The 15,959-nt window shown below is 41.3% G+C and overlaps 1 protein-coding gene across 1 annotated transcript in view; it reads left to right on the top strand.

Annotated features, from left to right (window-relative positions):
• Positions 1-1,310: 1,310 nt before the first annotated feature.
• LOC134582603 (serine/threonine-protein kinase N2-like) overlaps positions 1,311-15,959 on the top strand; it is a 36,988-nt gene continuing 22,339 nt past the window's right edge. Inside the window, exons 1-4 of the mRNA XM_063439270.1 lie at positions 1,311-1,679; positions 11,206-11,260; positions 11,547-11,701; positions 13,569-13,659. Coding sequence (XP_063295340.1) covers positions 1,311-1,679; positions 11,206-11,260; positions 11,547-11,701; positions 13,569-13,659 — 670 coding nt within the window. The remainder of the gene's footprint in view (positions 1,680-11,205; positions 11,261-11,546; positions 11,702-13,568; positions 13,660-15,959) is intronic.

Genomic DNA, 15,959 nt, shown 5'->3' with positions numbered 1-15,959 from the left:
TAAAACCGTTGCGTGCTTGGTTACTCCTGTGCTGGAAGGGTGTTAAGTGCATATACGATCGTGCGGTATTAACACCTGGCAAGGACAGTTATTTATTAGGTCTACTGCGTGGTCTATTACTCACCGTGCTTGATAAGATTATATGTATCAGATTGTACAATATAATCACAGTATCTAGTTTGCAACGGTAGTATACTCGATACGTGATGTTATCTGTTACTCCTGTGTGACATACAATTTAAGCGTACGATCTATCAGTGCGCTAACAGTGCTTAAATTAGCAAGTATAGCTCATATGACACAATAAATAGATTTAGAAAGACATAGAATAGGAATAGTGCCTTCATGGGCACTGGTTATAGTAAAGAGAGTATGCCAATAGAGCCGCACAATAGTAAATAGGTAAAAGATATTGCATATACTGTGGAATAGTTTAGATGAATCAGTACCCAGATCGGTATTATAGTTACTGACCAAGTCTCAACTGGAAGCAATTTAAGCTATATGGAACGCAAGGCCTTAATAAACTTACAACAACTAACAGAGGTTATTATCAAACCAGCCGACAAGGGGGGCAATATAGTTCTTATGAACAGGTCTGAATATGTCACCATGTGCATGGCACATCTGAGTGACTCTACTCACTATAAAACCCTTCCCTCTGACCCCACGAGTCTGTTTATAGGTGAACTAGAGACACTCCTAAATTACGCTTTGGTCAAACAGGTTATTAATCAAGACAAATTCCGGTACTTGTTAACGCACAAAAATCCTACCATCGCAACATTTTATTGTCTGCCAAAGTTACACAATGGCATTCGTCCCCCTCCTGGCAGACCCATTGTATCTGGGAATAACTGCCTTACCGAAGCCCTCAGTAAATTTATTGAGAAAATTCTTCATCCTATGGTGCTTAAACTACCATCCTACTTACAAGACACCAAATCCACACTTCGAAAACTACAGGACATGACAGTTCCACCTTATACCCAGCTGGCAAGTCTGGACGTGGTCGCATTGTACACAAACATTCCACATGAGGCAGGCCTACGAGCATGCAGATTCTTTTTGGATAACGCTGCATATAGCGAGCCCCAAATCACATTCATTCTAGCCACCCTGGAGTTTATTCTCAAACATAATTATTTTGTTTTCAATAGCCAGTATTATCTACAGATCTCCGGGACCGCCATACTTACGCCAACTTATTTTTGGGGTGGTGGGAACAGTGCATTGTTTTGACATCCCGTTTTAACCACTTTCATCAATACATTATAAGCTGGCACAGATATATAGATGATCTGTTACTCATGTGGTCAGGTTCTGTTCCTGCTTTTGAAGAATTTGTGAAGGCTCTCAATGACAACAACATCAATCTGAAACTAACTCATGTTATTGATGAGCATGAATTAGTTTTTTTAGATCTTAAGATTTTGCTACAACAAGACGGGACTATCCAAACAGAACTATTTAGGAAAGCCACCTCGACTAATAGTCTGTTACATTGGGATAGTCACCATCCATATAAATTAAAAGCTTCCATTCCTTATGGACAGTATCTACGAGCATGGCGCAACTGCTCGGTTGACCAAACCTTTTACGATGAATGCAAAATATTAAGATCGCGCTTTAAGGAACTTGGTTACCCGAACCGAGTTTTAAAAAGGGCATTCCAGCGGGTATGTGATATGGATAGGAACTTAAGTCTTCATTCCACCAAGCCCAAAGTGGAACAAAAGGCCCCACGCTGTATCGCGACTTTCGATCAGGGCTGGGCACCTATGTCCAAGATTCTTAGAAAGAACTGGCCCATATTATTACATAACCCTGAATTATCCAACGTGCTACCTGACTACCCTTCTGTAACAGCACGCAGACCTCGCAATTTACAAGATTAATTGGTTCGCAGCCATTTATCATCTCCCTCACCAGCCACGAATTGGCTAACAGACACGAAGGGAACCTACAAATGCGGCCATTGCAAGGCCTGCCAATTCATATTACCTTCAAAATCAACTACGTATACACAAACCCATATCACCATGAACTACAGCACCACTAGGGTTATTTATCTAATCACATGCAACTGTGGAATCCAATACATTGGAAAAACGTTTCAGCAGTTCAGACGCAGAATTTTACAACACGTGGCGTCCATCCCCAGTGGCAAGACACATCCAGAACTTCCATGCTGGCAAATCCGAATTTCTGAAATTTCAAGCAATTGAAAAACTCTTTCCCAATCCTAGGAAGGGCAACTTTAATAAAGTTCTACTGCAAAAAGAATCGCAATGGATTTTTTTATTTAAGACCTTGGCTCTTCTCGGTCTAAATGAGGAAATCAGTTTTACACCATTCATAAATTAAGTAGCTTTCAACATCGGGCTTAAGTCCACTATCATTAATGATGACGATCATTTTTTAGTTATTGCCTTAATGTCCATGTTTTCAGTTATCAGAATATGTATTACATCATCCTCAAGATTGGCACCAGTATACTATTTTTTCTAGTATGCAGTCTTTACTATAGCATGAGCCTAGCATGCCTATCTATACATTTTATATCTATGGGCTCATTATCTTGCTAGACCTTATACGTCTAGTCTGCAGACTGGCTAGTGTACTACTAGCATTCACTACATAGTGTTACATATGCCCTATTTGGGTACTGCTAGAAACCCTTAATTATGGAACTTTTCCTCCACTAAGGGATCTATAGAAGTTTGATATATCCGTTTTGAGCACTCCTGGCCACCGTACCAGCTCATCAAGCCCCCTCCCCCCTGTGCTCCGAGACAACCAATGAGAACTAAGGGCGGGCTTTTTAAACTTTACTTGCCTGGGGAGCAAGTTCCCCCTGACGAGCCTCTAATCCAGGCGAAACGCGCGTCGGGTTTACACCGACATTATCTTGACATCGTCGTCTACTTTCCGTCATTCCCCACTTAGACTCTATTCCTCCAAGTATCTGACGATCTGGTCTCAGCACTTGCCTTACTAAAGTTTATCTTGGCTGTTTAACAGCCCTATAGGCAGATAATAGACCGAGTGTGTTAGCTGAGGATACTACCTACCGATCATACTTAATAATCCTTTCAGAACTTAACGTTTGGGAATCTAACATATCGACCAAGTTAAATTGGAAAGTAACTATCATACCGGTACTGATTCATCTAAACTATTCCACAGTATATGAATTGGAAAGTAATTATCATACCGATCTGGGTACTGATTCATCTAAACTATTCCACAGTATATGCAATATCTTTTACCTATTTACTATTGTGCCGCTCTATTGGCATACTCTCTTTACTATAACCAGTGCCCATGAAGGCACTATTCCTATTCTATGTCTTTCTAAATCTATTTATTGTGTCATATGAGCTATACTTGCTAATTTAAGCACTGTTAGCGCACTGACAGATCGTACGCTTAAATTGTATGTCACACAGGAGTAACAGATAACATCACGTATCGAGTATACTACCGTTGCAAACTAGATACTGTGATTATATTGTACAATCTGATACATATAATCTTATCAAGCACGGTGAGTAAGAGACCACGCAGTAGACCTAATAAATAACTGTCCTTGCCAGGTGTTAATACCGCACAATCGTATATGCACTTAACACCCTTCCAGCACAGGAGTAACCAAGCACGCAACGGTTTTAACCAGTTGTAGTGCCCTGTCAGTACTAGCTAATTGCAATACTGACAGATATGTTACACTTTGTTTAACCTTCCGATACTGTAATGTTTCTATCTGATTACACATTGACACTTGATACAATTTTGCGAATGAAGTAAACCAAACTCCAGCACAGGAGTAACCAAGCACGCAACGGTTTTATTCAGTTGTAGTGCTCTGTCAGTACCAGCAAATTGCAATACTGACAGATATGTTACACTTTGTTCAATCTTCCGATACTGTAATGTTTCTATCTGTTTACACATTGACACTTGATATTATTTTGTGAATGAAGTAAACCAATAGGTCTAGGATTTATTTCTCTAGTGACCCCTAGTGGCCAACAACTATAGTGTCACATTACGCCTAATGATCCAGTCAACAGATCTTATTTTCAATTATTAGTGATCCTGACTGGTCATCTACGATATTGCACTGTAGGAATTGGAATTAGCTTTACTTTTTTCTAGGCACCCTACACTTTATTTAGCCTAGTCTCCTCTTACCCACTCCCCCTCCCCTTCCCCTGATACCCTTCTCCTCCCTTCCAACCACTACGGTCTGTCATATTGGACTAGACTAGTAGTTATGGATAGGGTGGAGTGATTATTCTTCTGTTTGTGCTCTAGTTTTTACACTATGTTTTTGTGTTATTAATAAAGTATTATTATTTTTCGACTACTCTCCTACCTTGGTTTGTATAGATATACCTACCTTGTTGAGTGACAGACGTCTCCTTCCTCTTCTGAGTTTCTTACTGTATCTACTCAATTATCTCCAAGCTAAAACTTATACATTTTTATACATTTTATAACTTTAAAACTATACATTCATCTTCACATATTAATAATCAGCATACTTGAAATATGAACATACTCAAAAATCATGCAAATCCTTCCATTAGTTCAAAAGTTAGTCGCAAGTCCTTTGTGACCGACCGCAGGCACATTTTCATGCCCAAAACAGTTCCATGGATTTGGGCTGTGTGGTCGGTCTATTTTACAACGAGAAAATGACTAAGTCCTATTCGAACGAGCGTTCGCATCTTCGAACGGGACTTAGTCTCCAGCCGCGGTGTCGAAGTAGGTATGGGTCACCTGACCGCAATCGAATAAGTTAAAATGGCCGCCGCCACGTGTTCGTTTGTCGAATGGCGGCCTTGTCGACGACTTCGGCACTTCGACTGCATTCGAAGTGCCAGTTTAAAAGTTGTAACACTACTCCAAAGTATTTAAAGGGCCAGGAACAGCATACAAAAATCCATTATGCCCAAATATAGTTTGTAAAGCGCAATACATCCCAGGGCCATAGTCGCAGGGCAGGAGGCTGGCAAACCGGCCCCTCCAAAAACCAGTGGCAAGGTTACTTTCGCCACAGTATGGCCGGTGCCGATTTGCAAAAATGCCAGCAATGCAAAGGCCGCTATTTTTTTTCTGTGCTGTGCTCTGTTCTCAGGTGATGTGGATCCAGTGGGGTAGCAGCAAGAGAAGTGCACCCTGTCCATCCAGGTATCCATACTAGGTACCAGTGTTTATTTTACTGTAAATGCATGTAATACTTTATTGCCGATTTGCAGTACATCCTGAGGGGAAAACGTATTCACATAGGATCCTCCTGCTGTCCTGCCTGACAACTTTTTCTCCATCTCCCTGTTGTGCTACCTGGCTCCTCCTTCCCCATCCTTCTGCTTTCCTGCCTGGCTCCTCCTTACCCATTCTCTTGCTTTCCTGCCTGGCTCCTCCTTTCCCATCTTCCTGCTGTCCTGCCTGGCTCCTCCTTTTCCATCCTCCTGCTGTCCTGCCTGGCTCCTTTTTCCTCATCCTCCTGCTGTCTCCTTTTTCGCCATCCTCCTGCTGTCTTGCCTGAATCCTTTTTCCCCATCCTCCTGCTGTCTTGCCTGGCTCCTCCTTTCCCATTCTCCTACTGTCTTGCCTGGCTCCTCCTTTCCCATTCTCCTGCTGTCTTGCCTGGCTCCTCCTTTCCCATTGTCCTGCCTGGCTCCTTCTTTTGGATCCTCCTGCTGTCATGCCTGGCTCCTCCTTCTAGATCCTCCTGCTGTCTTGTCTGGCTCCTGCTTCCCCATCCTCCTGCTGTCCTGTCTGGCTCCTCCTTTCTCATTCTCCTGCTGTCCTGCCTGGCTCCTCCTTTCCCCATTATCCTGCTGTCCTGCCTGGCTCCTCCTTCCCCATTATCCTGCTGTCCTGCATGTCTCATCCTTCCCCATACTCCTGCTATCATGTCTAGCTCCCAGTGGAGTCTCTAGGATTCATTTTTATGGGGGGCACATGGTGGTCCAGGGACAAAAGTAGGGGGGCACATTTAACCCCGCCCTCGCCGCAGTGTAACCCCGCCCCTGCCGCATGTTAAGCCCCACCCCCGACACAATGTGTTGTTGTTTTTTTAATAATCCCTGGTGGAGGATTTATTATTTTCCACCAGGGATTATTAAAAAAACAAACACATTTCCCTTGATACAGTGCCATAGTTGGCACTGTATCCATATACACACACAGACTGTGGAGTCCATACACACACAAAAGCTTCCTCACTAGCAGGCAGACACACACACAGACTGCTGAGTCCATACACAGACACACAGACTGCTGAGTCCATACACAGACACACAGACTGCTGAGTCCATACACAGACACACAGACTGCTGGGTCCATACACAGACACACAGACTGCTGGGTCCATAAACTGACACACAGACTGCTGAGTCCATACACAGACACACATACTGCTGAGTCCATACACAGACAGACTGCTGAGTCCATACACACACACACACACACAAACACAGACTGCTGAGTCCACACATACACACACACACATACACACACACAAACACAGACTGCTGAGTCCATACACACACACACACACACACTGCTGAGTCCATACACACACACACACACACACACACTGCTGAGTCCATACACACACACACACACACACACAGACTGCTGAGTCCACACACACACACACACACAAACAGACTGCTGAGTCCATACACACACACACACACAGACAGACTGCTGAGTCCATACATACACACACACACACACACACACACACATTCTGCTGAGTCCATACATATACACACACACACACACACACAAACACATACTGCTGAGTACATACACACAGACTGCGGAGTCCATCCACAGACACACACACACACACACACACACAGACAGACTGCGGTGTCCATCCACAGACACACACAGACACAGATTGCTGAGTCCACACACACAAACACACAACCTTTCTCACTAGCAGACAGACAGACACACACACACACACACACACAGCAGCAAGGGGTGTTGCTGAACTGCGGGGGTGGGGCTTATGTGCAGTAGGCGGGGCTTGGTTTGAGGGCGGAGCTTGTCAGTGCCCCAGCATCTTTCCACAGACAATACCCAGCACTGCATTCCCTCGGACTGTAATAGACTGTTACAGTCCGAGGGAATAGAATTTAAACACATGGCCAGCAAGTTGCCCTTTTGGGGGGGCACAGCATGATGTAGGGATGCCCCACCCTAGCGACGCAACTGCTAGCTCCTCCTTTCAGTCCTCCTTGAATCCTCTAGAGGAGGAATTAGAAAAGGGACAAAAGGTGAAGTTCATATGGAGAAATTTATGGTGTGGGGCAAAATATGGAGCAAGTTAAAGGTGTGTGTGTGTGTGGAGGGGATATGAGAAAAGGGGCAGAGGTTGGTGGGATATGAAGAAAGTGGAAGGCGTGTGTCTAATGAAAAGTCAGCTAATACGATTAAAATACTGTTGAATGTCTGATTATATAAGAGAAGTTAGGGGACGGGGGACTGAGAAAGGAGACACAAAGTTTGGAGAATATAGAAAAAGGTGAAGGTTTGAGGGCAGATTATGAGAAAAGGGACAAAAGGTGTGGGGTGAATATGGAGGAGGTTTTGGGCAGAATGGGGAAAAAATGGAGGATAACACAATAAACGGGTGGTACGATACACAAAACGAGTTAAGACTAAAGATGGGATAAGAAACACAAAAGTGGTGTTAAGAGACACACAGGTGAAGATAGATAGATTTTTTTTTTCTAAAAGAGACTATCTAATGCACAGCTTACCAAACTTTGTGGTGCAACACATTAGTGTGTCGGCCACACAATTTGAGTGTGTCGCATAGAGGTGTCCGACAGGAAGGGGAGCACATTGCACAACGTTACCCTCCTGCTATCACTTCGTGTAGCATTGTCGAGCTTCTGTTTCCCCTACCTGGTCTGACAGGAATCGCTCACTGAGAGCACAGAACTGCGTGTCGGAAAAGGATGCGTGTCTGAAAAGTGTGCCACCAACGTAAAAAGTTTGGAAAGCTCTGCTCTAATACTGAGATGGCCTCTGTTAATGTGCCCTGGAGAGGGGTCTCTCTATTATTATTATTATTGCTGGCATTTATAAAGTGCTGTGGGAGGTTTTGTGAGTGCAACCTGGTGCTGTGATGTGGAAAGTGCTGTGGGTGCAATATGATGATGTGGGAGCAATCTGGTGCTCTAGATGATGTTGTGCATGTTGCCTATTGCTGTGGCCAAATGCAGATTCTACACTGTTATGTATAATTCAGTTATAGTGAATTAAAAGTATCACAAAAAAATAGCTAAACTAGAAAATTACCGCCATTTGATTGGTAGTATGGGCGGGGAGAGGGAATTTTCACACGCCCCGTCTTGCCTCCTGATCCACCCACCAGTCCGTATTGGACGCTGACAAGGGGAGGGGTCTCCCTCCGTCCCTTTATAAGGAGTCTTCCTCTCAATTACCGGCTTGCTCTTGACAAAGGTGTATGTAAACGCCGAAACGCGCCTCGAGCTGTACCATGCCGATGCATATTATTTGCTAGAACTATTTCTTTTTTCTTTATTTTTATCTTTAACTGGGTTACCATGATGCCTGTACTTATGTGTACCTAACGAAGTTAGTGGACTGTGCTCCTCTGTTCTACTTATGAGGGATAGCTTGAGGATGCCTCGAAGCAGCAGGTAGCTTTGCCATTTTTAAGTTCAGTTAGTGAGCTGGCTAGGGCATACTAGGGTGCAGTGTCTCTAGGCTATTTCATTCAGGGCGTTTTACCGTATATGGGTTTCACTGGTGCAATTTGGTATGTACTAGGGGGGAAGTCCATCCTCTTTTTCCAATTTCGTTCACTTCTATGGATCAACTGAGTTCTGCACCCAGCTACTAGCAGCCACTTCAGTATACCGGCTGTTTACCACTTATACTTAGTAAGGTCCACTAGCTACCGCCTCTGCGACTGATTTAAATTAGTAGACCAGTACCCATAGGAACCTATCCAGTGACTTCTACCTCCTTTACAGTTACTGGGATTTTTGTGTTTGGCTATTGGGTTGGGTCCTCACTATCTTTAGAGGTGTTTCCAACAGTACCATCAGGTGTCTGGGGTTAACGTGACGTTACTTGGGGATCTATTAAGGCCCATATAGTATGAGCTACGTTTAGCCCCTAATTACCTGTGTTTTGTCTTCATGCCATTAGTTACCGGGTATTTTAACTAGGTGAAGTTTTCACTTTTCTCATGATTGCTACACGTTGTTTTTTGGAGTTCATTTGGGTATCTAGCAATTTTGCCTTTACTTTAATTGAATTTATATATATTTTTTTGATTGTCAATAAAGGTCCCCACCATTTTTTTAGCTATACTTACATTTGGAGGTATCTGTGGATTGGAGTAGATCCCACCTCCTCTTTTGGAGTTGGCGGTCTACCCCATCTTTTTGTATGTTTTGCTAAATATTTGACCTCTTCGAATTAGTACTTGGTGGCAAAACCCTTGTTGGCAGTCACAGAGGCCAGACATTTCTTGTAGTTGGTCACCAGGTTTGTACACATCTCAGGAGGGATTTTGTCGCACTCCTCTTTGCAGATTCTCTCTAATTCATTAAGGTTTCGAGGCTGACATTTCGCAACTCGAACCTTCGGCTCCCTCCACAGATTTTCTATGGGATTAACGTCTGGAGACTGAACCACTCCTTTGTTGCCTTGGCTTTGTGTTTTTGCGGTCTTGCATGGAGCACCAGACAGAGGAAGACTGACAGTAATTTTGTGTTTCCTCCATTTGCAAATAATCGCACCACCAAGCTGCTTAGCGATGGTCTTGTAGCCCATTCCAGCCATGTGTAGGTGCACAATCTTGTCCCTGACATCCTTGGACTGCTCTTTGGTCTTGGCCATGGTGGAGAGTTTGGAATCTGATTGATTGATTCTGTGGACAGGTGTCTTTTATACGGGTAACGAGCTGAGATTAGGAGCACTCCCTTTAAGAGAGTGCTCCTAATCTCAGCTCTTTACCTGTATAAAAGACACCTGGGAGCCAGAAATCTTGCTGATTGATAGGGGATCAAATACTTAATTCACTCATTGACATGCAAATCAATTTATAACTTTTGTTGACATGCGTTTTTCTGCAATTTTGTTTTGTTCTGTTCTGTCTCTCACTGTTAAAATACACATACCATTAGAATTAAAGACTGATCATTTCTTTGTCAGTGGACAAACGTTCAAAATCGACAGAGGATTAAATACTTTTTTCCCTCACTGTGTGTGTGTATGTGTATATGTGTGCGTGTGTGTATATATATATACCGTTAATTTCCACTGGGGAATGCATTTTATTTATATTTTTAGGTATTTAGGGCATTTCCTCCTATACGGAGTATTGAAAGGCAGAGATAGCTACAGCTGGTCTGATTGTTCGCTGTGACATCACTGTGACATCATCCTTGCTGAGCACAGTTCAGTCAGTACACACTGCTTAAACAGTAGTCACTGCTTAGCTGCTGTGGTGATCACGTGGCTAAAGATGGCAAATAGTAGAACAATTTTTTCCTGTTTTCCATGTGTATGCTGTGATGTAAGTAAAAGACTTGATTTTCTGTATAAGATTCCAGTTCTACATATAATTAACTGAGTTTTATTATGTTAACCAATTCCCCAGTGTAGTCCAGGATGGGGGATAAAGAGAATACAGATTGAACATGTTATCTGATTAGTAATGGTGAACACTGGGGAGGTTACACTCAGGTCTATCATTTTATTCTTTCTTCAATATTTAACCCTTTCATGGCTCCAGTTTTAATGTCCAAAGCACAGTGACAGCATATGGTTACTGTATCGGTTTTTGTGGTATGAATTCCTTGACCCTTATTCATTTCAGTTAGTGGTATGTCAAGTGAAAGTACTATAGAGTATTGTTATTAGGATGCTTATACACACATATATCCTGTATATGTATATAATAAATATATCCGGACTGAAAGACAGCACTGAGACACTAATACTAGCAGCACAGGAACAGGCAATCGGCACCAGATCAATAGAAGCAGAGTCTACCACACCAGACAGGACCAGAGATTCCTCGCAGACAATCCAGCACATAGTAACCACGCTGAGAGCCACAAATAACTTGTGATCCTGTTCGTCTGGCAAAGAGACTTTTTCTGATTCTTTTAATTTCTGCCTTTTCAGGTCAGCGGAACACAAGTAATCGATGTTATCGAGCAAGGTGCAGGGGCACACCCAGGTACATTAAAACACTTTGTGTGTGTGTGTGTGTGTGTTGTAAATATATAAATATATATTGGATACATATCACATATCCCATTAAAGTAACCAAACTACCCATCATTAACCTGCTTACACCATTTTTATATCCACTTTGTGACTTACTGTAGACTAGATGCTGCTATCATGACTGGCTTCAGCTATCGTGGTTTTACTTTTCGATGTCTGTCTTTCATTAACCTCGATTGAGTGATACTGTCTGCTGCCATTTGTAATTCTTATTTTGTCTTATTATTAATTTGCAGATGGTCCCCAGATTCCAGTTGCTTCTGATAGTGATTCATTCTCCTCACCAGATGAGGACAAGTTAGCCACTTTTGAGAAACAACTCGAAGATGAGTACAAAGTTAAGAGCGAAGCAGAAAAGCTGATAAAGGCGTATTCTACCGACCGCTCCAAAGTATGTTTGGCATATTTTATTTTATCTTAAAGATAAACTATATCTTTATTTATTTGCATTTTAGAAAACTCCTTCCACTTTTTGCAATGTGTGACTTTTTCCCACTCGTGATGGGATCCTAGCTAATTTTAGTTGATAGCAGGCTGGGGATCCAGGAGCTAATGGACTCTTTCTGCTCCTGGATCGGACTGAAATTAAAATACATCATTTTGTGGAGTTCGCCTACGGCTCTCTCTCAGCTGAATAGTACAAGGCTCTTCCTTCCACTTTTTTAAGTACAAAGATATACACAACTCTCGTTTTTTTTAGTTATTTTGATTTGATGTATTTACAAGACATATTGGGGGGTGGATAGATGGTGAAAGAGAAATAAGAAACAAAACCGTGGGTGAGAAAAAAAAACGTGGAAAGACATGATAGCAAAGGATATAAAGGATGTACAAGGAATAGGCAGCCATAAGTAAATACCATAAGAGTGAATGAAAGTAAAATACAGGATAAATTGAAACGTCCCAGAGAGCACATTCTGTCTAATTAGAAGGGGCTGGCATTTCAGATAAGGTAGGGATCAAGGTAAAGATTGGTAAACGAGTATTCCCTAACATCCTCTCCATCTACCATGATGTTGTCTTCAAATAGTTTGTTAATAGCGGAGGGGTACAATATGTTGATGTATAGTTTCCACATTTGCTAAATCCTTTTTGTTAGCTTTCCTTTTGCCGTTGTTGTAAATAGTGTGTCGGTTCTGAAAATGTGAAGTAATTTGGTGGTAAAGAGGGAAATATATTAAATCTCTAGGTGAAGACCAACAATAGAGGAGAAATGCAAGGAACATTACAGTGTTAGAAATACAAACCTGTATCCCTAATGCTGAGGTGCCCCTGTCCCTAGTCAAATACAAGAAACCAAGAGGGAGGCACTCATCTAAACATGCATACTTATAAGGGTGCTGCTGGGGCCAATTCATACAACATACAAGATCCAGCGCACTCACTAAACAATAATTTAAGTATTAACATGTAGCCGTTTTATTTAAAATCACCTTACCTAGTCAAAAATAATGGGGGATTAGTTACATTATATGATCATACGTTGCATAAGCCTGCCACAACTCCAATGTTTTTGCCTAGTTGAGGTGGATTGATCTCATAAGAGCATACATTAGGTTGCTAGATTAGGACCAGCCAAGAATGGGGTACATTGACGTTGTGGCAGGCTTATGCAATGTATGATCATATACTGTAACTAAATTCCCATTATTTTTGCCCAGGTTAGGTGTTTTTAAATAAAGCGACTACATTATATGAGCCTTGAGATTGCTATTTGGTGAATGGATGAGTGCGCTGGATCTTAGTCAAATACATGTCATCGTCCCCCTCCCCTCATGTGCAATACAAAATAATAGTAAAGTTTTGCTTACCTTTTCCACCTCTCTACATCCCGCAACATCAGTGAGGAAACGTGGCATCATTCTTGATGGTCCAATCCAATGTTCCTCCTGGGTTGCATTGGAGATCTGATGCTTTTCTATGAGCTTCCGCGACACATGACCGATTTTTACTTGTTGCTGTGGAAGCACCTCTAATCATTGTCAGTATGACAGCCTTTAAAGGTGAACTTAACCTAGCAATAACTTCTAAAAAAACCTGCACTGTTTTACATTGCAGGATTAAAAGGGAAAGGAACTCTGCACCCAGGCCATTTCACTGAGATTAAGCGCCTTGGTGACTTCATTGTCTCTTCAAAAGGGTTTTAAGGGACAGTGAAAATTAAACTTAGCTCATGTATACATGGTGGTGTGGGGTAATAAACCTAAACGTCCAGTCTTTGTTTATCTTAATTATCCATTTGATTTTTCTGCTTACAGGATCAGAAACATCTCAGTGATGCTCAGAAAATACTCCATGACAGCAAAAGAAAAATAGAAATTTTGCGCATGTTGATTCTCCAACATAAAGGTAAAGGTTCAGTGATGTCATATGTTCTGTGTATTGTGAATGTGGTTTGTGTTCTGCTCTCTTATAGAAAGCTAGGTTTATGGGGAAACATACAGCTCTTGGAAGTGTCAGACAAAGGGAATTCAGCTATGATTCAAATGTTATTTCTTGTATTATTTGCAAATAATGGAATCTCCCAAGAATATTGCACTAACGCGTTTCGACCGTTATGGTCTTTATCAAAGTGCTGTAGTGTGAAACAAATTTAGCGTTTAAATACATTAAAAAAGGCGCGCATTGTGATTTCTTCGCCTGTTTATATATATTCCGTGATATGACATATTCTTATATATATGTAATCCTTTTCAATAATTTTTACTGTGTTAAAATTAGTAAAATATTTTATTCCAATAAGCTTCCCCACCAAAGTTCCGAATAGCAGTACAAAGCATGGATAAATATGTATAAAATGGATGTTCTTTACACTGTTTATTTACATTATGGACATGGTACAAAAGATATTTGAGAAAAACTCATTGATGCTGACCGGAACCGGAGTTTCGCTGGAACGCAAAGGGAACATGACCGCTGACCCGGAAATGCCCTGTGACACGCAACGTGACCGGAAGCCGGAAATTAAATGACGAGGAGTAACAGCCGGAAACCGGAAGTAAACCGGCGAAGAAATCACAATGCGCGCATTTTTTAATGTATTTAAACGCTAAATTTGTTTCACACTACAGCACTTTGATAAAGACTATAACGGTCGAAACGCGTTAGTGCAATATTCTTGGGAGATTCCATTATATGCTATGCTATGCAAATAAAGTTTGTTCCTGTACTTCCTGACTTGGTTTTCATCAATTGACACAAGGGGATTCTGACAGAGATAAACTTAACCTGCCTTTCCAGCATTGCGGTCTCCAGGAAATTATAAAAAGGCGCTTATAGTCTGAGCCGCTATTTAAGGCTCAGCACCACGTGAGTGGTCAATTTTATATTTATTTCATTTCATTAATTTTATACAGGCTATACTATGTCCTTTATTTTATATTTTTAGGACATCCAAGACATATGGTAATATTGCCTGTTTAATATATTTTATCTATTTTATATTTGGTGTATAATTACTTGCTCTCACTATACTATTTACGATATTGCTTTATACACTTTCTGTGTGATTTGGAGTGACTCACACTTGGTGATTTGAGCACCTTTTACCAATATTCCTCCTTTTTTACTGTGTTTTATTATAACAGGCTATTTACCCAAGATTATTTTGACACTTTTAACGTAGCGATTTCATCACCAATCTCTGCTAAATATTGGAGTAAAAGTGTTTTTTTTCTCTATTTTGGCATATACACCAATAACAACGGTTTTGTAATGTGTATTTCGTAAAGCTAGTGTGTGCTATTGTGTTCAGCTACATCTGCTGAGTATAACGATACCCCCATTGTATGCCTTTGGCACTATTCTGTGAATCTACAATGCCATATAAGAGACAAGGCTATTTCAGTTTCTATAATTAGAATTTTCATATAATGATTTGACGGGCCTATGTCTCATTTTGGAGTATTATAGCAGTTTGACTGTTTAAATAACCCCACAAAGGGCTTTCATTTGATAAAGCAGATACCCCAGGGTATTTTATATGGCGTATATTGTGCCCTAACTTGTCACCATTTTTTTACGAATTTATGCCAATGTTTGTGGTGAAAGGAAAAAAAATATTTCTTACACTTGATATGTGTCACTGTCATAATATCCCCAAAAGTATGCTCAGTTACATCTTCTGAGTAAACCAATATGCCCAATGTATGACCTAGACACTATTTTGTGATGTTACAGTGCTGTAAACGAGACGTGACAAGTTCAGGTTTTTAAGTGTGAATTTTCATGGTGTTTTGATGTGTCCGTGTCCCACTTTGGAGCTCTTTAGCAGGCAAGCTAGCCTAACACCGAATTCACCAATTCCCCACTATTTTCCGCCCACCCCAGCTAGCTAAATATATAATTTTAAAATATTTTAATGAATTAATAGAATAAATATAACCCCTGAGGATTCAAAAAGATAAAAATTAACCCTCAGGGTTTAAAAAAATAAAAAGCTGATGACTGTAAAATGTAGTCCCTGCCAATTGGCAACTGTAGTCAGTGATCAATTGGCATGAAAGGGGTTAATTATATTAAAGCAGGTGAAAGGGGGTGGGATTTAACTTAAAAACTTTTATTTACAGGGAGAAGCAGATCATCACTGATCCGTCTCCATGCACTTCACACTGGCCGCGGAAGAGTCAGAGGCTGTCAGAGCGATCACA

Source organism: Pelobates fuscus, chromosome 13 (genome assembly GCF_036172605.1).
Source record: "Pelobates fuscus isolate aPelFus1 chromosome 13, aPelFus1.pri, whole genome shotgun sequence".
In the NCBI taxonomy this organism is placed as follows: domain Eukaryota; kingdom Metazoa; phylum Chordata; class Amphibia; order Anura; family Pelobatidae; genus Pelobates; species Pelobates fuscus.
Note: the sequence above shows the minus strand (reverse complement) of the source record. Positions and strands in the feature narration are given on the sequence as shown.